We start from the raw sequence: 20,973 nt of genomic DNA, 5'->3' as shown, positions 1-20,973 counted from the left end.
CTGTGGGGGTCCTGCTACCTAGTGCCAGACAGGGGGGGCTGAGGGCTACAACTGGGGACTACCCTCCCTGCTCGGGACAGAAACCCCCAAAGTGGCATTTGTGTGCCTTGGGGGGCCACCAATTGCCCTCCCCAGGGGAAAACTGAGGATATTCCCATTTCCAGCCCAAATCCAGAACTGGCAGAGCCCTACAAATCTTGCCCACATTCTCCAGCCCCACTGAGCACCTGGGTGGGGATCAAGCCCAGGGCTCAGTGCCAGTACCCACATGCCATGGGAGAGCCCTGGGGGGGCGCCTGCACCTTGCTGCTGACACCAGATCCTGCTGGCTGGAGCCGCCGTGCCTGGTGGCAGGGAGCTGCAAGCATCTCCTGGGAATGACTTTCCCAGTCCTTGCCTTTCTCTTCCCAAACCTTGCACAGATTCAGGGCCAAACCAGGTGCCGAGCGGGAGCCAGAGTGGCAGCCCTAGCACCATGTCCCTGCTTATCCATGTGGGAAGGTCAGGAGGCAGAAAGAAAGCCAAAAAGAGATAAAAAAGGGGGGGAGAAAGGGAAAAAAGAGCAAAGCCAATAACGTCTCTGTGCGCTGGGGCAGCTGCTGTGTGCCACACCAGCACTGTGGCTGGGCCTGCAGCATCGCAGGGGGGCTGGGGGGTTGGCACCTCCCTGGAGTCAACCATGGGTTGATTTTCTCTCCTCACCATGCCCCCGCCCCAGCATGGAGACAGAGGGTGGCTGTGGGTGCAGGTTAAAACCAAACCAATGAAAAAAAAGGAGAAAAGGGAAAAATGAGGCAATGGACTGGCTTGGAGATGCCACTCCCCACTGCTGAGCATCTCCCTGGGCTGGGACCCCCAGCAGAGGCAGAGGGCTGGGTGCACAATGGGCATTGCCCTGGTGCCATGCCAGGGGAGACCCTGTGGGGATGTGGCCTGGCTTAGGGACCTGGACCCCTTGCTAGCCAGGGCAAGTTGGATGAGCCATGATGAACCACTCTGAGCTGTGGTGGGACAGGGCTGCACCCATGGGGAGATGATACCCATGGGGATGTTGAACCCATGGTGCAGATGCACTCCTAGCATGGCTGTATCCCCTGCCCAGTGTCCACACCAGGGCAGCAGCCTGGCACCACAGAACTGGGGCACTTTTTTCTTTATTTTCTCTTTTCCCCCCCCCCCCTTTTGATGAGTCTGAGACACTCCCAGCATCCTCTGGATACCCAGGACCAGCCGCACCCCCGCGCCGTCCCTGCACCATCCTGGCCACCACCCAGTGCACAGCAGAGGAACAAGAGCCCAGCGCCTGCTGCCCTGCCAGACCACATTGCTCTCTTTCTGAAGCAAAACTGGATGGGCCTTGCATGGCGGGATCCACCTGGGGCTGCCTGGTTCTGCCCGGTGCCAGGCCACGGGGTGCTGATGGGTGTCCCTGTAGCACGGCCTACCCGGCAGTGAGACTGGGAGAGCCCAGCACAGGGGCATCGTGCCCCTGCCTGGCTCCTCCTGCCACTTGCCTCAGCCTCAGCCTCTTTTTCTTTTTTCTTTTTTAATGTCTTTTTTTTCTTTGTCTTTTTATTTTTTGTCTTTTTTATTTTATTATTTTTCTATCTCTTTATCCTTTTTCCTTTCCTTTCCTTTCCTTTCCTTTCCTTTCCTTTCCTTTCCTTTCCTTTCCTTTCCTTTCCTTTCCTTTCCTTTCCTTTCCTTTCCTTTCCTTTTTTATTCTCCTTTTCTATTTTCTCTTTTCTTTTCTTTTCTTTTCTTTTCTTTTCTTTTTTCTTTTCTTTTCTTTTCTTTTCTTTTCTTTTCTTTTCTTTTCTTTTCTTTTCTTTTCTTTTCTTTTCTTTCCTTTTCTTTTCTTTTATTTTCTTTTTTCTTTTCTTTTCTGTTCTCTTTTCTTTTCTTTTCTTTTCTTTTCTTTTCTTTTCTTTTCTTTTATTTTCTTTTATTTTTTCTTTTCTTTTCTTTTCTTTTCTTTTCTTTTCTTTTCTTTTCTTTTCTTTTCTTTTCTTTTCTTTTCTTTTCTTTTCTTTTCTTTTCTTTTCTTTTCTTTTCTTTTCTTTTCTTTTTTCTTTTTCTTTTTCTTTTTCTTTTTCTTTTCTTTTCCTCTCTCCTCTCCCTTCCCCCCCGCCCAGGTCTCCCACCAGGGCTGCGTGGGGCGGGGGAAGGGAGCAGAGCCGAATTCTCCCCCGGTCTTTGTACGGAGCGTTTTATACCCGCGGAGTTTTGTAAACCGGCAGCACTTTTTCAAGCCGAACTCGACAATAAAGAGCAGCAGCGCAGGCCGGCTCGGGGACACAGCCACGGTGTGCGGCGGGGACACGCGTGAACGAGGCCGGGGGGAAGATGGTGTCCCACAGCCTGCAGAAGGCATCAGCCGTGTTTGTCCCGTCCCGGCGCTTCCTGTTATTCCTCCGGCAGCATCTCCCGTCCCGACGGGGCCCAGCTGCCGGCAGCCAGGTCACCGCCGTGTCACCGCTCCCCGGACCCTTCTCTCGTCCGGGCGGGGTCCGTGGGGGCCACCTCGACTGGCTGGAGCCGGGAGGTCAGGCAGCAGCTGTGCCGCGTCCGGCCAGCACCGGGGAGCAGCTGAGGGCAGCTGCTGGATGGTGCCATGGCAGGGGGGGCTGCTGCTCGGTGCCATCCTACTCACCGCGGGCTGGCAGCAACCATGGTGGCAGTTCTGGGTGCCCAGTACTGCCTGGCATTGTCCCGGACACATCCCCCGGCACTGTCACTCCACTGTGCCACTGTCCAGCCACCCATCCCTCCTGTCTTTCTACCCATCCATCCCTCATCCCTCCAGCCTTCCTCCTGTCCATCTTTGTACATGCACCCATCCTTCCCTCTCCCCCAGCCACTGTCCATCCATCCATCCCTCCAGACATTCATCTCTCCCTCTCTCCCTTCTCTCCTGCCTCCCTATCTCCCTCTCTTCATCCATCCATCCTTTCCCATACTCCATCACCACCTCTTCCTCCCAATATTTCCCCTCCCCCCACCTCCCTCACCTTTCTTTGTCTTTCCTCCTCCCTCCAGCCCCAGGAGCATGGGGGCAACAGGACCCTCGGGGGGCCCCACCCAGAGCCCTTCCCAAGCCCTTTATCCTGAACTTCTAGAAACATGGAAGAGAAGAAAATCAAACTCTTCCCCATTTCACACAATTCTCTCTTTGCCCCCTCCTTGTCCCACAAAGCTTCCAGCACGCTGCACAATCCTCTGAGGCTTTTCCTTCTCCTAACACAGGGACAATCAGCCCCCTAACGGGTGTTGGGGACCAGATTTCAGGGGGTATCGCCCCAGGTTGGGTGTGGTGGGGACAGTCAGGGCAGAGACCACATGAAATGTGCCCCCATCCCCTGCCCTCTATCTTCTGCCCCCCATCTCCTGCTCACACCCCACCATTGTTTCTCGGCTGTTTCTGCCCTGTCGGGTCCATCAGACACTGCTTTGCATGGCAAACCCCTCACTGCCCAGCACAGCCCCGAGCCCCCAGCCCTCCTCAGTGTGGGGGTGCAGGATCCCCCATCCATCAGCTTTGGGGTGCCCTGAGAGAGCAGCCCAGAGCCAGGCTGTTAGCAGAGAGATCACTTCAAAGGGGACATCCAGGGACATCTCCTGGCTTAGCACAGCGTGTGGTGGGGGGAGGGGCGGGTGTCACCCTCATGCTTGTCCCTTTGGCACCCTGGAAATGCATCTCGGGGCTGGGAGGCTTCTTGGGGTCGGGGGCTGCTGCTCCTGTCCTCATCCTCGCCCTCGTCCTTGTGTCTGTCCCCATTCCCATCACCAGCCTGCTTCATGCCTCACCCTGGGTCTTGCTGCCAGCGCCCCGCACACCTCCTCCCAGAGATCCCCGTGTGGAACAGGCTCCTTTTGCCCGGCGCCACGCCCCCGTGTCACACCGTTTGGGGACATCTGTCCGTGTCCCCAGCCCTCGGTCGAGGCTGCAGCCATCCAGAACCCAAGTGTCACTTCTGGGGGACTGAGGATCCCTAGACTCCCCCCGGGGAGCACCCCACGCAAGCCACCCCCCTTACCCCGGGCTTGCTGAGGAGGCACTGGGCAGGGTCCCACTCCCCACCCCCCCCGACCCTCCTCATCTTCCTCGCTGCTGTCGCAGGAAGGCAACACCTTCCTTATCTCTTTCCGACGGGTGGTCCGGGCCCCGCTGCCCCCTCCCCCCAGCCCCGGCCTCTCTGTTTTTCCGAAGTGTCCCCGCGCCCCCCCCCCCCCCCCCGAGACTCCTCAGTCCAGCGCTTCCCTCCGGGAAGGGAAAGGGAAATCTCCCAGCGGCGGGCACAGCCCCGACTCCTGGCAGCTAGCCCGCGATCGCTTCCGTGCCCAGCGCCGGAGGAAACCGCCCGCACGGCTCCAGCCACTCAGCGGGGGTCCTGAGAGCCCCCCCGACGACGCTGGGGCGTGGGGGTGGGGATGGAAGAGTGAAGGGATGGAGGGGATAAGGGATGGCAGGGTGGAAGGAGGGATGGAAGGATTGCGGGATGGAGGAGTGGAGGGATGGAGATATGGAGGAAGGGAAGGATGAATAAAGGGAGGGAGGGAGAGAGGAAAGGATGGATGGATGGATGGATGGATGGATGGATGGATGGATGGATGGATGGATGGATGGGTGGATGGATGGATGGATGGAGGGATGGATGGACGATGAGCAGTGTCAAGGGTTCTCTCCAGGGCAAGTGAGCATGGAAGACAGCTTTGTAAACACTTCTTCCCTTTGTTGCCTTGCCTGCAGCATTTCCACACCCCCAGCCTCACTCCAGCTCTTAGACCAAACCTGAACCCTGGGGAAACACCCCAAAAATCAGGCCCAGTTGGGAGGAAGGAGCCACCACGGGCTCCAAACCTGCCACACCAGACAGTCTATCCACCCATAGCCCCCTCCACATTTACTGCTTCAAGACAAAGGACCATCCCCAAGGGAGGTGACTTGGCCTGGGCTGCCTCCAGAATTAGGTGGTGGCAAAGTAGGGAGGTTAATGCAGCCCCCCCGAAAAGGGAAGCTTCCCAAGGAACCCAGTAATGATCCTGCATCCTTTCCAAGTGGGAACAAAGGCCAAGGAGACAGGATAGTTCATCACCAGTAAATGAAGGATGTAAATAACGAAGAGGGGGAAGATTTATTTAGAGCAAAGCCTCAGGAGGTGGTGGGGGCCAAGGGGGGAAACGGCAGAGGAGCTATTTGGTGCCTCAACAAACTCCTGCCTAGCACTGACCATTGTCTTGCCCAGTCCCCCAAAACTCAAACCAAATCAGCCCCCAAAGCCTCTGTCCAAGCCCAAACAGTCCCCAAATCCCCATCCAAACCACATCAGTCCCTGGTCCCTGGGTGTTTGATGGCATCAGCAGCTCATTCTCACACCGCAGGGGTGACTCACCCCAGGGCTTTTTCTGGCCTCAGATAAGAAGGAGAAAAGCCCCAAAATAGGATTTGGTGGGACTGAGGCTGGTGCCTGATGCAATCAGAGCTGCTGGAGGGCCTGGGGCAGGGACACTCAGGGCATTGTGGGGTTTTGGTGTTAAACCTGCCACACCGCAGTGCCCTGTGATGCTCAGATGCACTGAGATGGGAATTTTGGCATTTCCCAAAGAGGGTGTTGGGATAGAGACTGGAAGGAATTGGGGGAGTGCTGTCTTCGGCTGGAGCCTGCAATGTTGTTTCCAGAAGGAAGCCAGGAGGTGACACCGGCAGCTGTGGGGTGCTGGGACACTCCATAGTGCCCACACATCCCACCCCCTGCTCACATGCACCCTAAAGCCCAGACATAACTTCCCCCCACACGACCTCCATGTTGACCCAGACCATGTGTGTCCCCCCTCAACCCTGCTGCCTCCCCATCCCCCAAGAGGGAACCGCAGACACTTTGCTCCTTTTTTAACGAAAATTCATTTATTTGTCACAAAACACAAAGCCCTGAGGGTGCTGGGGAGAGCTGTTCCTGCCTGAGCCCCCCAGGGGCTCTGCCCAGACCCTGCCTCAGTTTCCCCATCCCGAGAGCAGTGGGGGGAGGGTCCCCAAAGCAAGCCAGGCTCCGGGGCAAGCAGGGGGAGGTGGGTCCCCCCAAGGAGACCAGCTCGGGGGGCACTGGGGGTGGATTGGTGTGGGTTAGGCACGGAAGAGCGTCTCCTGGGTGGCTTGGTCCAGCTTGCCTCCCGGTCCCGGACCCCCCTTGCCACCGGGGGGGTGGCTGTGCCCCGAGGAGTAGCTGCCGGAGCGCTCAGGGCCGGGGCCGGGGGTCCGGCAGCAGAGGAGGGCAGCGCAGGCATGGCGGAAGCGGGGGTCGAAGAAGGCATAGAGGAAGGGGTTGAGGCAGCTGTTGATATAGGCGATGCCGGTGCAGTAGGGATGGAGGTTGTTGAGGAAGGCGTGGAGGCTGCAGGACCAGGGCAGCACCTCCAGGTCCATCAGCACGTAGAGGGTCTTCACCAGGTGGAAGGGCAGCCAGCAGCCCCCGAAGGCAGCCACCAGCACCGTGATGATGGTGAGGAGGCGCTTGCGCTTGCGGGGCCCCTCGGCCCGCTCCCGGTGGAAGTGGCTCGCCACGGTGCGGGCGATGAAGAAGTAGCAGGTCAGCATGACGGCAAACGGCGCCACAAAGCCCAGGGCGGTGGAGGAGAGCCCCAGCCCCACCTCCCAGGCGCCCTCCGTCCCCGGGGCAGCCAGACCCCCGTAGTCCATGTAGCAGGTTATCTTGCTGTCCCCACCGAGGGCGGCCGCCCGCCGCAGCACCAGGGCCGGCAGGGCCAGCAGCGCCGCCAGTGCCCAGAGAGCCACGGTGGCCAGCAGCCCGCTGACCCGGGAGCGCAGCTTGGCGGTGGCCAGCGGGCGGACGATGGCCAGGTAGCGGTCGAAGCTGAGCCCGGTCAGGCAGAAGACGCTGGCGTACATGTTGACGAAGACCAGGTAGCTGCTGACCTTGCAGGCAGCGGTGCCGAAGGGCCAGTGGTAGCCCAGCCAGGCGTAGGCAGCCCAGAGCGGCAGGGTGGCCACGAAGGTGAGGTCGGCGGCGGCCAGGTTGGCGATGAAGGTGTCGGCCGAGCGCCGGCGGTCGCGGCCGCCCTTGAAGACGGTCCAGAGGACCAGCCCGTTGCCCGCCGTGCCCAGCAGGAAGACCAGGAGGTAGATGGCAGGGAGCAGGGACAGCGAGGGGCCCCACTCCGCGTACTCGCAGTCGGTGTCGTTGTCCCCGTAGGTGTAGGCGTCCGCTGCCGTCTCCTCCATGCTGCCGGCCACGGGCTCAGCCTGGCTCAGCTCAGCTCATCCCGGGCCCCGCAGCAGCTCCAGGTCCCACCGCGTTACCTCCCCTTCCTCCGCCTCCGCCCTCCTCCTTGAGGGGACAAACAGGACGGGGGGGAGCCCCCGTGGGAAATTTCACAGCTCTCCCCCTCCATCTGCTCCTCCCGGGGGTGTTGGCAGCTCTCACCCAGGTGTCAGGACTCAGCTCCTGCCAGAACCCTCGGCCCCTCCTTGCCCCCGGCGGGGGCCAGTCACCCTAAACCACCTCCGGGGGCTTCCATCACCCCGAAACGTGCAAGGCTGCGGTGCCTTCGCTGAGGACAGCAGCCCCGGTGGGGCTCTGGGGGGCTTCAAGGGCCGGGCCGGGGAGGGGTCCAGCACCCGGCAGGTCCGATTTGCATTCGGAGTTTCACCTCAGGGTGCAAACGCTGCGCCCAGGGCTTGCATTTGGCGTTTGCAGCGTCGGGATGGCACCCGGGGGGTTGCATTTGGCGCTTGGCATTTGGGGGGTTGCATTTGGCACCTGGGGGTGGGGTGGGGGTGTATGTGTGTGCATTTGGCACCTGGAGCAGGAGGTGTGTGCATTTGGCACTCTTGGGCATTTGGTGGTTTGCATTTTTCTTCCCAGGGTTTTGCTGCAGCAGCGGTGGCCGCGGGGCGGTTCCCAGCCGCGGGGCGCCGTTTCTCCTTTCTGCGTTTAGCAGAAGTCAAGGATTGGGGAGCTCCGGGATCCCCCTCCCCAACCCAAAAAATGATCATGTTAAGGCACCTTCTGCTAAGGAACCCTAAGCGATGCGGGGGAGACCTCGCTCGCTGCTCTGTGATGGCTCCTTGCCCGCAAAGGAGCGGAAGGCAGCAGCAGCAGAGCCCAAAGAGAGAAATCGCCCCAAAAATTAAACCCTGGGTTGGGGGCAGGGGTAGGAGGCAGCGGGGCTGAAGAGATCCCCCGGCAGTGGGGCTGAGCTCTCACCACCACTGGGGAAAAGCTCTGGGAGAAGCTGGTGTTTGGCAAAAGATCTGAGACGTCCCAGGGCAGGGGGTCCCAGAGAAGCAGGGGGGCTTGGGCTGGGCACAGGCTGGAGAAGATCTTCGCTGTTGGAAGAGGGAAATAATGAGGAGGGGGTTGTGGAGACGGTGAGAGCAGAACTAAGCGCTGGCAGGGAGGGAACTGAAGCTGGGAGTACCACAGCTGGCGCCCCCCCGCTGGTGCATTGGGACTCTTTAGCCCGGGGCAAGTGGTGCGAAGATGTGAGGAGGCTTACACCGGTGGCGGGTACAGAGAGGTGAGCTCGAAGGGGTCTCCAAGGCTACAACAACCAAGGGAGAGGAGCAGGGAAATGGGAGTGGGCCGGGGAGCAGCGGGGGGGAGGGGGACAGAGAGTGGGCACAGCAACCACCAAACTAGGCACCCAAAGGGACCCAAAGCCTGTTCCTGGGAGAGCAGCCTGGGTCTCAGGCAGTGGAGATGAGGGGCACTGGTGCAAAGGTGCCTGCAGCTGAGGGGCCCCTGCCTGCAAGGAACTGACGCTAAAACCTGATCAAACCTGGCACCAATAATGATCAATAACTGGGGAACAGCCAGAGCCATATGAGGAGGGCCCAGCCTGATGGAGAGCTGGAGCTCAAAAATGGGATAAAACCCAGGGAACTGACAAAAGCCAACGGAGCCATGGCCTCAACGAGCAGCTGCAGCAGGAGAGCCCAACCATGCCAGCTGCTCCTGTGCCCCGTTGGTGGCACAGAGCAGGTCAAAACCCCTCCAGCCCCACTGGGAAGCCCCTGGGGATGCCAGGGGTCTGCAGGGTGCCTAGTCCTTCCTGGCCCGGGTGCCATCATGGTACCGGTGAAGCCCCTGGCTCTGGGCTGGCAAACAAAGCCAGCTGGAGCCCCACCTGGGCTAGTGGGTGAGGGACAGGGGTGGGCAAAGGGTCTGGAAGCATGGGAAGAGCAGCAGTGGTATCAGCACTGGGCTGATAAGGAGCTCTGTTATCTGAGAGGCGGTGGGGAGTGTGGGCAGGGCACAGGGAGGGGGGGCACCAGGGGGAGCATGGGGCTCTGCAGGGGGCTGTGTGGGGCCAGGGGCTGTGACCCCTCCCTCCCATGCCCTTTTCCAGCAGGCTCTGCCAGGAGAAACAGCCAGGGTGGTCCTGGCCCCCGGGGCAAGATGCCCACAGAGCAGCTGCCATGGCAGGTCCACTCACAGCTCAGCCAAGAGCCAAGGGAGGAGGGAGGGTTGGCACCATGGCAATGCCCCTTCACCAGGGGCAGAAGGGTGGGGCTAGGTGGCATCTGTCCCTGCTCCTGCTTGGGGTGACTCCTGCACCCAGGAGACGGGCAGCTGGGTGGGCAGAAAGGGCCAGAAGCATGTCTGGTGCCAGAGTGGGCACACGTGGGGGGGAGCTGGCACAGGTGCCCGTAGGTGTTTCTGCAGAGGGGTGCTGGGGAGAAAGGAGGTACAGGTACACACAGGTGGGTGCACAGGGCCCAGGCACAGAACCAGGGGCATGGGGTTGGTGGGTGCCAGCAGGGGGATCCTGTAAAGGGCTCTGTGTGTGGAAAGGTGCCCATGTCTGTGCCCACTGCCCTGGGAGGGGTATTTCCAGCCCCCTCCCACCCAGGCAGCACCCATGGGTGCCCCAGCAAGCCAAGCTGGCGGCACCCCGAGCTGCAGGCAGAGCTGGAGCTCCTCCTGGTGGCACTTTCCATGCCAGCGTCCCCCCAGCCCCTCAGGGCCACCCAGGGAGGGGGCGAGAGAAGAGCCACACCCCCCAGAACCAACATCAGAGTTTATTGTCCTGTGGAAGTGGCACCAACATCCTGAGATGCTGCTGCTCCGGCTGGGAGGGGGGCAAGGGCAGGGGAGCAAGGGGGCTGGTGCCCACCCCCAGCCCCAGGGACAGGGACTGAGGGGACACTGCGGGAGGGGAGGGGCATGGGAGGGTGGCCCAGGGGCCGAGGTAGGGAGAAAAGTGGGGAGGGGGGAGTGGGATGGGACCCTGCGAGCATCGTACAAAGTGCATAGATGTGTGGAGGGGGAACCCCAGGCCTGACCTGGGGACAGTGGTGACAGCCTCGGGCACATCAGCCTGGAAGAGACACAGTGGGGAGGGGAGGGTAAGGACTCAGCCCTGGGGGAGACCCAGCCCCAGAGGGGCCCAGATGGAGCCAGCAGGAGGTGGGGTGCTGCTGCAGGGAGCTGGGGACAGACAGGGCCACCCCAGCCACCCCCCTGAACAGACAATCCCTGCCAGCCCCCAAGGGCACAACCCCTGTGTGCCCCAGCTGCACACTCACCTCATCAAGGTTTCTTCTTCTTCAGCTTCAGTGCCTGCAGCCAGTGAGGGGGAGATGCCTCAGACCTATTGGGGTCACACAGCATCAGCTTGAGGCCCCCAGAACATGCCTGGGACACAGAGTGACCCCCAGATGCAGACCAACCCCCTGGGGCACAGCCAAGGGGGGTCCTGGCCACTTGCTGCTCCCCAGGGGGTTCAGGCAGGCAGGGAGGGGGAATGCAGGCAGGGAAGTGGGGGGCAGGCAAGGAAAGGAAGGGCAGGCAAGGAACTGTCACCAGCCAGGGCCTTCAGGGCCCATCCCAAGCTCTCTGAGGGGTGGCACACCACAGATGTTCAGGCAACAGGTTCAACAAAGACCTCCCCCCACCAACCAGCCAGGACCTGGTCCAGGCTCTTGCCACCACCAGCACCTAAAACCCTGGCCTGGAGCCCCCCCAGAATCCCTCAAGCACCCTCCACACCCCCAAAGCACCTTAACCCCCCACATTCCTGGGAAACCCACCGTCAGGGGGGCACTGCCATCACCTCCTCACACTGCAGCACCCCCCTCAGTTACCCCCAAACTCACCATGCACCTCCCACTCCCTGGTTCCCTGCCCAGGAGGGTCCCAGACCACCCACACTCACCCTGAGGACTTCTCAGGCTTGGGGGGCAGCGCCGGGGGCTTCCCACTCAGGCCAGGGAGCTTGCAGGACTTGGAGCGTTGCACATGGGGGTCCTTGGCAGGGGGTCCCTTGCTGTCCCCTGGCACTGCCCCCTCCTCAGCAGAGCGGTTGCGGCCTCTCAGCTTGGCCTGAGCGTAAGGCAGCAAGGTCAGGTGGGCACACGGTGCCCAGGTTCCCCCCAGTCCTCCCACTGCCTTCCCCCATCCCTGCCCACCTTCTGCCACCCTCCAAGCCCCAACCTGCCCCAGTTTCCCCTCCCCAGGTGAAGCCCCCCAAGGTGCCCAGTCCCTTCCAGCATCCCTACCTTGAGTGCAGCTGTGCTGAGCCCGGGGAACAGTGGCACCTTCACCCCCTTGCCCGGGGACGGCCGCACCCGGCGGCTCTTGGGTTCCTCTGGCACCTCCTCATCCTCGTCCGACGCTGCTGGGTGGGGGGCACGGGGCTCTGTGGGGGCAACGTGGGGATGGTGCCACGATGAGACACCTCTGCAAGGACAGGCAGCCACCGTCCCCCTCCCATGGTCCCAACGCTCTCCCAAGGTCCCTGTCCCCCTGCCACGGTCCCATCCCTATCCCATGGTCTGTGTCCCCCTCCCAAGGTCCCCAACCCTCTGCTGTGGCCTCTGTTCCTCCCCCAAGGTCCCCATTCCCTCCCACAGTCCCCCGACCCCCTCCCAGTGCCCATGCCATGCCCTCACCAGTGGAGTCCCTGAAGATCCAGGCGTCCCCCTCGGCGCTGGCAGCAGGGCGCAGGGCAGGTGCCCGGTGCGGGCGCTTGCGGCCCAGGCTGGCCTTGCTGCGGTACATGCTGCTGTCCAGCACCTCCGTGTCCTGCCAGGGCATAGGGGCAGCTCAGGGACAGCAATGGGGGGCACTGGGGAGCCCTGAATTTGCAGCATTTCCCTTGGGTAGAGATCCTCTCCACAGGGTGGGAGCAGGGCCCCCAGACAGGCCCCTCGGAGCCATGCCAGCAGGCTGGAAGCTGCCCCCTCCCCACTCACCTCCAGGAAGGTGAACTGCCCAGGGAGCTCCAGAGGTGTCTCGGGCTGGGAGGTGCTCATGGAGAGCCTCTTCTCCCCCTGACTGGGTGCTCTCTCCCCATCAGGGTGGTCCAAGGGGGGTCCTTCACTCTCTGTGTCCAGCTGGGCCCCACTGGCAGCCCCCAGCCCTGGAGGGGAGGCTCTGGTGCTCAGTGGAGGCTCTGGGGGATCCCTCTGCTCCTCAGTTGGGCTGGGTGGTTCACTCTGGGGAGGCTTTGTGGCTTGGAGAGCAATCAGGGCATCGTCCCTTGGTGGGCTGGGGTCCAGGAGAAGGATGGTTCTGTTTGGAGAGACAAGAGGAGACCCCTCCCAGTTCCTCCAGCTCCAGCTGCCCCCCAGGTCCTGCCCTGCCCCAACCGCCCTGGGACAAACTGAGGCATGGGGCAGGGGAGCCAAACGCTGCTTCTGGGTGTCCAGGACTCTCCCCTCTCTCCCAGGATGTCCCACCAAGGGGTGGCACTTCTGGAAAGCCTTCTCAAAGCTGAAATCAGGATCCCTACTTCCTGGTGAGGCTGATTCTGCCAGTTTTGGGGGACTAAGGGAACACCAGCACGCTCCAAACTTTGGCTCACAGCTCTCCCCATCAAAGTGACACCCCCAGGAAGCTCCAGATGCAGCTTGGTTGTCAGAGGGGCAGACATGGAGGTTGGGGACAAGGAGCCCTGGCAGCCTGTGTCTGCCGAGGAGAGGCACAGCTGGATGCCAGCACAGGGCCCACAGCATGCAAGTCCCCACCCTAGGGGACAGGTCTCTCCCAGGGGTTGTGCTCCCCCTGCCAGCACCCTCCTTACCTGTGCCCTGTGCTGGTGGCAGCTCCTGGGCTCTGCTCCCCACAGCTGAGCTCCTGGCTCCGTGCAGCACAGCGAGCACTGAAGGCGTTTGCCCACTCCTGGCGCTTGGCCTCGGCATCCTGCAGCTCCATGCTCCAGCCCAGCTTCTCCAGCCTGGCATCGCTGCCCAGGCCTTCACCTGAGGCCTGGCCTGGCCTGACCTCACTGGTGCCCAGGGGGCTGCTGAAGGAGAGGTCCTGGCTGGTGCCAAATGAGAGGTCCCCATGCCAGTCTTCCAGGGGTTCCTGCCGGCCCCCAGACCCCATTCCACCAGACCAGGCCATGGAGCCACCACCAGAGGAACCTAGCACCTGCTCCATCATGGCACCAAACTGGTTGTGGCACTGGACTTCTCCCAGCTCTTCAGCCCAGTCTCTGCTTTTGGTGGCATCGTGCTCCTGCCCACAGGCACTGTCCCAGCTGGGCTCCTGCACCATGGGATCCAGGACATGGCTGCCCAGCGAGTCCCTCCTGGCACCAAAGGCCTGGCCCAGCTCGGCCTGGCTAACACCACCGCCACCAGCCCAGCTCAGCTGGCTGGGGCCAGGCTCTGCCTCTCCCTCCTCAGTGACCACAGAGCTGGGCCTGCTGGCATGGGGCAGCCTGCTGGGGCTGAACTCTCTGTCCTGGCTCTCCATGTCCCTGGTGCTGCATCCATCACCCAAGGCTGACCTGCTGGGGCTGAACTCCCTGTCCCAGGTCTCCACGTCCCTGCTGCTGCATCTGTCATCCCAGGATGATCTGCTAGGTCTGAATCTGCTGTCCCAGGTCTCCATGTCCCTGTTCTGACTGTCCAGGTCCCTGGTGCTGCATCTGTCACCCAAATGTGACCTGCTGGGGCCGAACTCCCTGTCCCAGGTTTCCATGTCTTCAGTGCTGTGCTCGCTGGCTTTGGCTGGTCTGTTGGGGCTGAACTCCTGGTCTTGGCTCTCCATGTCCCTGTCCTGGCTCTCCATGACCCCTGTGCCACATCTGTCACTCCAGGCTGGTCTGCTGGGGCTAAACTCTCTGTCCTGGCTCTCCATCTCTCTGCTGCTGCCCTCACTATCCCAGGCCAGTTGGCCAGGCCTGATCTCTGTGTCCCAGGTCTCCACATTTGTGGTGCTGTATTGGCCATCCAAGGCTGACCTGCTGCGTTTGGACTCCTGGTCCTGGCTCTCCATCTCCCTGATGCCACATTTGTCACTCCATACCAGGCTGCTGGGCTTGGACTCCCCATCCCTGCTCTCCATGTCCCTGGTGCTGTGCTCGCTGGCCTCAGCCAGTCTGCTGGGGCTGAACTCATGGTCCTGAGTCTCCATGTCCCTTTCCTGGGCCTCCATGTCCCTGGTGCTGCATCTGTCACCCCATGGCGATTTGCTGGGGCTGAATCTGCTGCCCCAGCTGGGGCACTTGCTGGCCTCAGCTGGTCTGCTGGGGCTGAACTTCTGGTCCTGGTTCTCCACATGCCTGGTGCTGTGCTCATCATCCCAGGCGGCTCTGCTGGGTTTGAGCTCCCTGTCCCAGGTCTCCAAGTCCCTGTCCTGGGTTTCCATGTCCCTGGTGTTGTATTTGTCATCCCAGGCTGGTTGGCTGGGGCTGAACTCCTGGTGCAGGCTCTCCATGTCCCTGGTGCTGGGCTCACCAATCCAAGCTGCTTGTCTGGGGCTGAGCTCTTGGTCCTGGCTCCCCACATCCTTGTCCTGGGTCTCCACATCCCTGGTGCTGCACCCATCACCCCAGGTTGATCTGCTGGGGTTGAAGTCCCTGTCCCAGGTCTCTGTGTCTCTGGCGCCGTGAGTGCTGGCTTGGGCTGGGCGGTTGGGGCTGAACTCCTGGTCCTGGCTCTCCATGTCCCTGCTGCTGTACTGCCTGTCCCAGCCTGTTCTGCTGGGACTCAATTCCTGCTCCAGGCTCCCAGTATCCCCAGTGCTGGATCTGCCAGCCCAGCCCAGTGTCAAATCCTTGCCCTTGGCATCCCTGCTGCTGTATTTACTGGCCCAGTCTGGGGTTTGCTCCTTGTCCTTCATTTCTGTGCCACCAGTGCCATACTCAGCAGGCCAGGCAGTGGTGGTGTCTCTGTCCTGGCTCTGGGGGCACCTGGGGTGATAGCTGCCAGCCCAGCTGGGCTGCCTATCCTGCTGCTGCCTGTGCCCCATGCTGTGGCTGCTGCCCCAGTCTACATGACTGGCACCAATCTCCTCCCTGCTGCCCAAGCCATAGCCTGTGCCCCACTCAGCTTTGCCAGAGCTGAGGTCTGGGTCCCGTGGGCAGCTCTGCCCCACACCATGGGATGGGGGCCAGTGGCTGCAGCCCAGCCTTGCCTCCCCTGCCAGCTCTGTCCCATACCCACTGTGCCAGCCATTCCTGGCACTGCTGAAGGGCCTGGCCAGCTGGTCCCTGTCCCTGCTGCTGCCAGGGCTGTCCCAGCTTGTTTTAGTCCCAAACTCCTGGTCCTGATCTGTCTCTCCAGGCCAGTCTCTCTCTCTGGCGGCAGCCTCCTGGCCCCAGTCAAAGGTGCCAGGGTGGTGAGCTCTGCCAATGCCAAATTCGCTGCACAGGTCCTTCCGTGACCAGCCCAGCAGGTCCTGGGGGAGGGAGTGACACAGAGAGAGGGGTCACAAGGGGCCACAGTCCCCCACCCATCCCCCCCAGACCCCATCCATCCACCCCAACACGCCCTGCCCCAGTGCCCCACAGCAAGGAGCCCAGCACCACACCAATACCATGTCCTGGGCAGCCCCAGCATGGCAGAGCCACCTGCACTCCCTTACCTCTGAGCCCTCTGTGTGAGCAGGGCTGTGTCCTGCAACATGTGCCCGGGGTGATGCCAGCAGCTCTGTCAGCCAGCCTGGGTCAGCTTGGCCATCGTGGTCCTTTGGGGGGCCCTCGGTGTGGCACGGCCCACCGGGGCCCTGCAGGCTCACTGGGCAGGTGTCCGCCAGTGCCCAAGGTGAGGCTGAGTCTTCCGTGGGGGCTGGATCTGGTGAGGCCTGATCCAGGGTGGTGGCTGCGATGGGGAGGCCAGGCTGAGCTCGGGGCTCAGCTGGGTCCTGGTCAGGCTCTGCCACACAGAGCGGGAAGTGGAGCTCAGTGCCACCCTGCTCCGTGTCCCCTTCATCCTCCTCTGCTGAGCCCTCAGCCTCTCGCTGGGCCACAGGACCCCCCGGGCATGGAGCCCCCTCAGAGCCACTGTCCCCCGGGGAGCAGGGGGAGCTGGGGGCTGCGTCCTTCTGCCCCCCGGGAGACCCTGAGCCAGACACCTCTGGGATGGGGGACTGTGGGGGGGACACCGGCAGCCGAGCCCCCCAGGAGGGGAAGGTCCACTCGAAGGACTGGGAAAGGCTCCAGGCAGACTCACTGCCCAGGGAGGGCTCTGGCAGCAGGTCCCTGGGCCGGGGCAGGGCGGTCAGCGAGCCCCCCAGGGTGCCCAGCCCCTGCCCTGCCGAGGGCGGCTGCAGCACGTCCTCCGAGGAGCGCCGGAGCCCCGGGTCCTGGAGAGGGGACACCGACTCCTCACGGGGCTGGAAGGACACCAAGGAGTCACCAGGTCCCTCTGGGGAGCCTGGGGGACAAGAGGCTTTAGCCAGCGGGGGGCTGCTGGGGGCCGGGTACTGAGTGGCAGCTTCGGGGGAGCCAGGGGGACAGGTGGCTCTGGGGGGCAGCTTGGGGGTGCTGGGGGGGCTGGGGGAGCCCTCCCCAGGAATGTGGGGGGAGCCAGGGGAGCGAGATGTGCCTAGCTGGGGTCCGGCTGTGGAGGAGGGGGCGCCTGGGGCTGGGGGCTGAGCTGGGGATTCTGGGGAGCTGGGGGCAAAGGTTGGGGAGCCAGGGGGCAGGAGCTCTGGGGGGGCACTGGGAGAGCCAGGGGCTGAGGTGGAGATCTTGGCAGGCTGGAAAGGAGCTCCCGGGGCAGGGTCTGGGGTCAAGACGGCAGGGGGACGTGGGGAGCCAGGGGGTCCGAAGGTGCCTGGTTGGAGAGCAGAGAGCTGTGGAGAGAGCCAGGGGGTGGTCATATCACTTGAGAGCAGCCTCCTGGGGGGTCACCCACCCCAAATCACAGCTCCTCTCTCCAGGCCCCCCTCCCTGCCCCACACCTGAGGCAGGAGGTGCCCATGCTCCTGCCAGCACCAGACTTGTTCCTGGATGACTCAGACTTGGGGGACCCCTGGCCCCATTACCTTCACCCTGAAGCCTCCCACTGATGTTCCCCTTGAGCCCTAATCCTCCAGAGACAGATGGAGAGGAAGAAATGAAGCAGGAGGAAGTAAATACCCCTCAGGCAGGCCCAACCACAGGGCTGGATGCCCCCTTGCCAGTGCCACCCCAGGGTACCTGGGGACAGTGCTCCTTGCTGGGGTGAGCTGGGCAGGCTGTCCCCGCAGTGACATTGCCCCGAGCACAGGGTGAGAGGCTGGCAGGGAGCCCGGAGGGGCCCGTCCTGCCACATACCTGCCAGGTCACCAAACCTCAGCTGGTGACTCACGGCTGCACCCTGCCCACACCTCGGCACCAGCGCTGGCACATGCCACCCCCTCCAGAAGAGCCTGGCCCCGAGCCTGGGCACTCAGTGCAGGGGGCACCTGGCACCACAAGGAGAAGGCAGAGAGACGCACCCCGCAGAGAGGGAGCCCCGCAGAGACAGGAGAGCCCCGAAGGAGAGAGCCCAGCAGCAGAGCAGCCGCGACACGGGAGGGCGAGGCGAGGACTCACGTCAGGGGGGGACGGCAGCCTCCAGTGTCCACGGGAGTCCCCGGAACAGCTCGGGCCGGCTCGGGGGGAGCCGCTGCCGGAGAGAAAGGGGCGAGGAGGGTGGATTGAAATGGTTTGAGCTCCCTGACACGCCTCCACTCGCTCCCCGCCCCCATACTACCCGCCCTGGCCACAGGATGGAGTCGGGCCAGGCCTTTCGGCAGCTGCCAAACCCAAACGCAACACCAAGCCCCAGCGAGGTTTGGGCTGTGGCAGGGAGGGGGGAACCGTTCCCAAGTCCCTTTCCGGAAGGTTCGTGCCTCTGGGGAGCAAGTTTCCCACACTCGGGTTTCAAACAGCCCCTGCCTGCCTCCCCACAGACCGAGCTCTTGCAGCTGGCTTGTGCCCAGGTTGTCCTACAGCTAGGAGTGCCACAAAGCCAGCTGCTGCCCTGGCACAGCCCAGCAGGAGGAAAACCAGTGAAGCTGGAAAAAAGGGAAAAGCTGCCCGGGGTGGTGCCCCCTTGGCCATTATTCCAGTCCCAGGGAGGCCCCAGAGTGGCACAGCTGGCTGGTTCCCGGCCTGGAGGCGGCTCCTGGGCCGAGACATCCGTTCCTGCGGTCTGAGCAACCCGCCCGGCACGGCACTGGCCTGCCCACGGTGGCTGTGGGCGGGACACCGGCCCCGTGCCCTCAGGTCCGTTATCCCTGTCCCAGTGACACCCCAGCAGTGTCACCGGGCCCCACCCTGGACCAGCCCCAGCCCCTCACCTTGTCTCGGTGACCAAGCAGCCGTTCCCCGCCGTGCCCGGCTCGCCTGCCACATGCTGGGGTGTCTGGGGGGCTCCAGAGGGGGCTCCATCCGCCTCCCCACTGGCACATCTGTGGAAGGCGGTGAAGGTCTTGGAACCGAAGCGAGGGGAGGGGTTGGAGCAGAAGGGTGAGAGCCTGGCTCGGTCAGGGTTCCCCGGACCCTCCCTGCTGTCCATCTTGGCCAGAATCTCCTCCACCGTGGTGCCAGGAAACCGCTCAGGCTTGGTGGCCACTGGCACCGGCGTCACCTTGAAGGAAGCCAGGCCCTTGCGGGAGGAGGATGGTGGAGTGGGGGGCAGCTGCTCAACAGGGGCTGGGGCCAGGTCCTCTGTGGCTGTGGCCGGAGGGAGCGTGAGCCCCTTCCCGTTGTGGGTCTCAGGTGACTTGATGGTGAAGGAGGGGCGCCGGAGGGGTCCCCCAGCGCTGTGCCCCCCATAGGGCTGGGGCCCAGCTAGGCGGTTAATCTTCTCGGCTGAAGGCAGCTCCGGGCAGGGGTGCCGTGGCCCCGGCACAGGCATGGAGGGTTTGGCTGGCACAGCTGGCTTGGGCAGCACACGGGGCTTGGGCCGGACGGGGGGCTTGGGCCGAGAGGTGCCTGCAGGAAAGGAGAGGAGAAACACCAGGTGAGATGGGCACCACAGCCACACCAGGGCCAGAACAGACCCCAGGCACCAGCCTGACACCCCCATGGGTGCTTCCCCAGCACAGAACAGACCAGAAAGCCCTGCACCCGGTGGGGACAGACCTTTCTCAGGGCTGCCAGGCACCAGCCCGGTGCCCGCAGGCATAGCCGGGTGCAGAGGCTGCGGCTGTGAGGCCATGTCAAAGCTGGAATTGGGCAGATACAGTGCAGGGTCAGCTCCTGTAGAGAGAGGAAGGGGAGAAACATTTTGGGGGGCATCACTTTGCCCTAGTTCTGAGGGGACCCAGCAGCCACCCCAGTGCCACAGTCCTGACCTGCCAGCTGTGTGCCAAACCATCAAGTCTACCTGTGCCAGCACCAAACATGTGCCAGCCCCTATCGCACTGCCAGTCCTCCTAGCCCTGGTCCCACCCTTTGTACACGGTTCCTGGCTCACCTGCAGCAATTGGGCATGGCAGGGTGATCCCAAACCCCTCTGCCTGTACCACTCCTAGAGCCAATGCCCATTGGCACCCCTGACCCCTGCCTGCCAGCAGCCCCCAGATTCCACATGGTTCCTCTTTCTCCAGCTCTGTGAACCTATCCAAGAGCCCCAACCAATCTGTGCCAATGCTCCCAGCACCGGGCCAGCCCCCAGCTTGCCCCAGTAACCTCATCAGCCCCCTTCATGCCAGCACTGGTTTGCCAGTGCCAAGCCCTCACCAAGACCCCACACCATGCTAGTTCTGTGTCATGAGCCATCGCCCCGAGACTCACGGGGTGTGCCAGAGCCCCCTGACCCCTCTGGGGCCGGCAGCAGCCCTCTGACCCCCCCAACTCGCCCTGCCTGTCCCACGTGGGACTAGGAGCACTCCTCCTGTGCCCCGATCAGCCCTCCCCTGGGGCCGGAAGCGCCCCTGACCAGCTCCTGAGCCCCCCCGGGGCCGGGAACACTGCCCTGATCTCTCGATCAGCCCCTCCCGACCCCCCTGGGACTAGAAGCACCCCCTCTGACCAGCCCGTATAGGGCCAGGAGCACCATGTTGACCCCCGGACAGCCTCCCCGGGACTGTCCTGGAACGAGGAGCACCCCTCTGACCCCCCAGCCCCACCGCAGGGGTAATGTGGTGCCCCACTCACCTTCCCCACAGCAGCCTCATATCCGGGGTAGGTGTTGGGGGAACACGGGCAGGGGTAACCAGGGATGTGTTGCCCTCCCTACGGGTCTCACGCTGCCTCTCCCGTGACTCACCGGGGCTGCGGGGACAGGAAAAACCCGCTCGGTGCCTCCTCCCGGCCCTGCCCTCCCCTCCCCGCCCCGCCTCAGTCCACCCCCAACCCACATCTGGAAGCCATCGGGCCCGTTTCCCACCCCCGGAACGGTGATGAGGCCCCAGAATGCGGGTCCGTGTGTCCCCGCAACGCCGCTCCGGTGGGGCCTACCCCCGTTGCCCCGGCAACGAAGCCTCCGTTCGAGTATCTGAGTAGGCCGCAGCCTGCGGGCCTAGTCGCGTTGCCCCGGCAACGAAGCCTCCGTTCGAGTATCTGAGTAGGCCGCAGCCTGCGGGCCTAGTCGCGTTGCCCCGGCAACGAAGCCTCCGCTCGAGTAGCTGGGAAGGCCGCACCCTGTGGGCCTAGTCGCGTTGCCATGGCAACGGAACCATTCACTCGATTTGGCGGGTCGGAAACACCGGGCTTGTGGCGCCTGCCGGGGCCGAAGCAGCGGTGAATCCCGCGGCTTCGGCCCCGGCGGGCACCACCAGTCCGGTGAGATCTCGGTTCACCGTT

General features: G+C 62.9%; 2 protein-coding genes across 2 annotated transcripts; both read right to left on the bottom strand.

The window, feature by feature from the left end:
• Nucleotides 1–6,121: 6,121 nt before the first annotated feature.
• Nucleotides 6,122–7,237, bottom strand: APLNR (apelin receptor). Its single transcript, XM_054390357.1, has one exon. It carries the CDS (start codon nucleotides 7,235–7,237, stop codon nucleotides 6,122–6,124), a length of 1,116 nt encoding a protein of 371 aa, XP_054246332.1.
• Nucleotides 7,238–10,172: 2,935 nt separating this feature from the next.
• TNKS1BP1 (tankyrase 1 binding protein 1) lies at nucleotides 10,173–19,384 on the bottom strand. The gene is made up of 11 exons (XM_054390451.1): nucleotides 19,309–19,384; nucleotides 18,522–19,158; nucleotides 17,773–17,845; nucleotides 15,880–17,048; nucleotides 13,045–15,666; nucleotides 12,215–12,533; nucleotides 11,912–12,044; nucleotides 11,519–11,658; nucleotides 11,176–11,342; nucleotides 10,547–10,611; nucleotides 10,173–10,338 (listed from the first exon to the last, which is right to left on the bottom strand). Exons 1-10 carry the CDS (start codon nucleotides 19,382–19,384, stop codon nucleotides 10,551–10,553), a joined length of 5,397 nt encoding a protein of 1,798 aa, XP_054246426.1. The 3' UTR covers nucleotides 10,173–10,338; nucleotides 10,547–10,550.
• Nucleotides 19,385–20,973: the final 1,589 nt, after the last annotated feature.

The sequence above is a fragment of the Indicator indicator genome, chromosome 21, assembly GCF_027791375.1.
Source record: "Indicator indicator isolate 239-I01 chromosome 21, UM_Iind_1.1, whole genome shotgun sequence".
Classification (NCBI taxonomy): domain Eukaryota; kingdom Metazoa; phylum Chordata; class Aves; order Piciformes; family Indicatoridae; genus Indicator; species Indicator indicator.
The sequence above is the reverse complement of the archived record's forward strand: the minus strand, read 5'-3'. Positions and strand labels throughout refer to the sequence as shown.

Excerpts from the sequence above, each read along its gene's own strand:
- TNKS1BP1 (XM_054390451.1), bottom strand. The coding sequence starts at position 19,384 with ATGGCCTCACAGCCGCAGCCTCTGCACCCGGCTATGCCTGCGGGCACC. Across the intron at positions 17,049-17,772 it reads GGCTGCCGTCCCCCCCTGAC|CTCTCTGCTCTCCAACCAGG; the intron begins GTGAGTCCTCGC and ends CTCTCTCCACAG. Across the intron at positions 10,612-11,175 it reads AAGCCTGAGAAGTCCTCAGG|GTCTGAGGCATCTCCCCCTC; the intron begins GTGAGTGTGGGT and ends TGACCCCAATAG.
- APLNR (XM_054390357.1), bottom strand. The coding sequence starts at position 7,237 with ATGGAGGAGACGGCAGCGGACGCCTACACCTACGGGGACAACGACACC.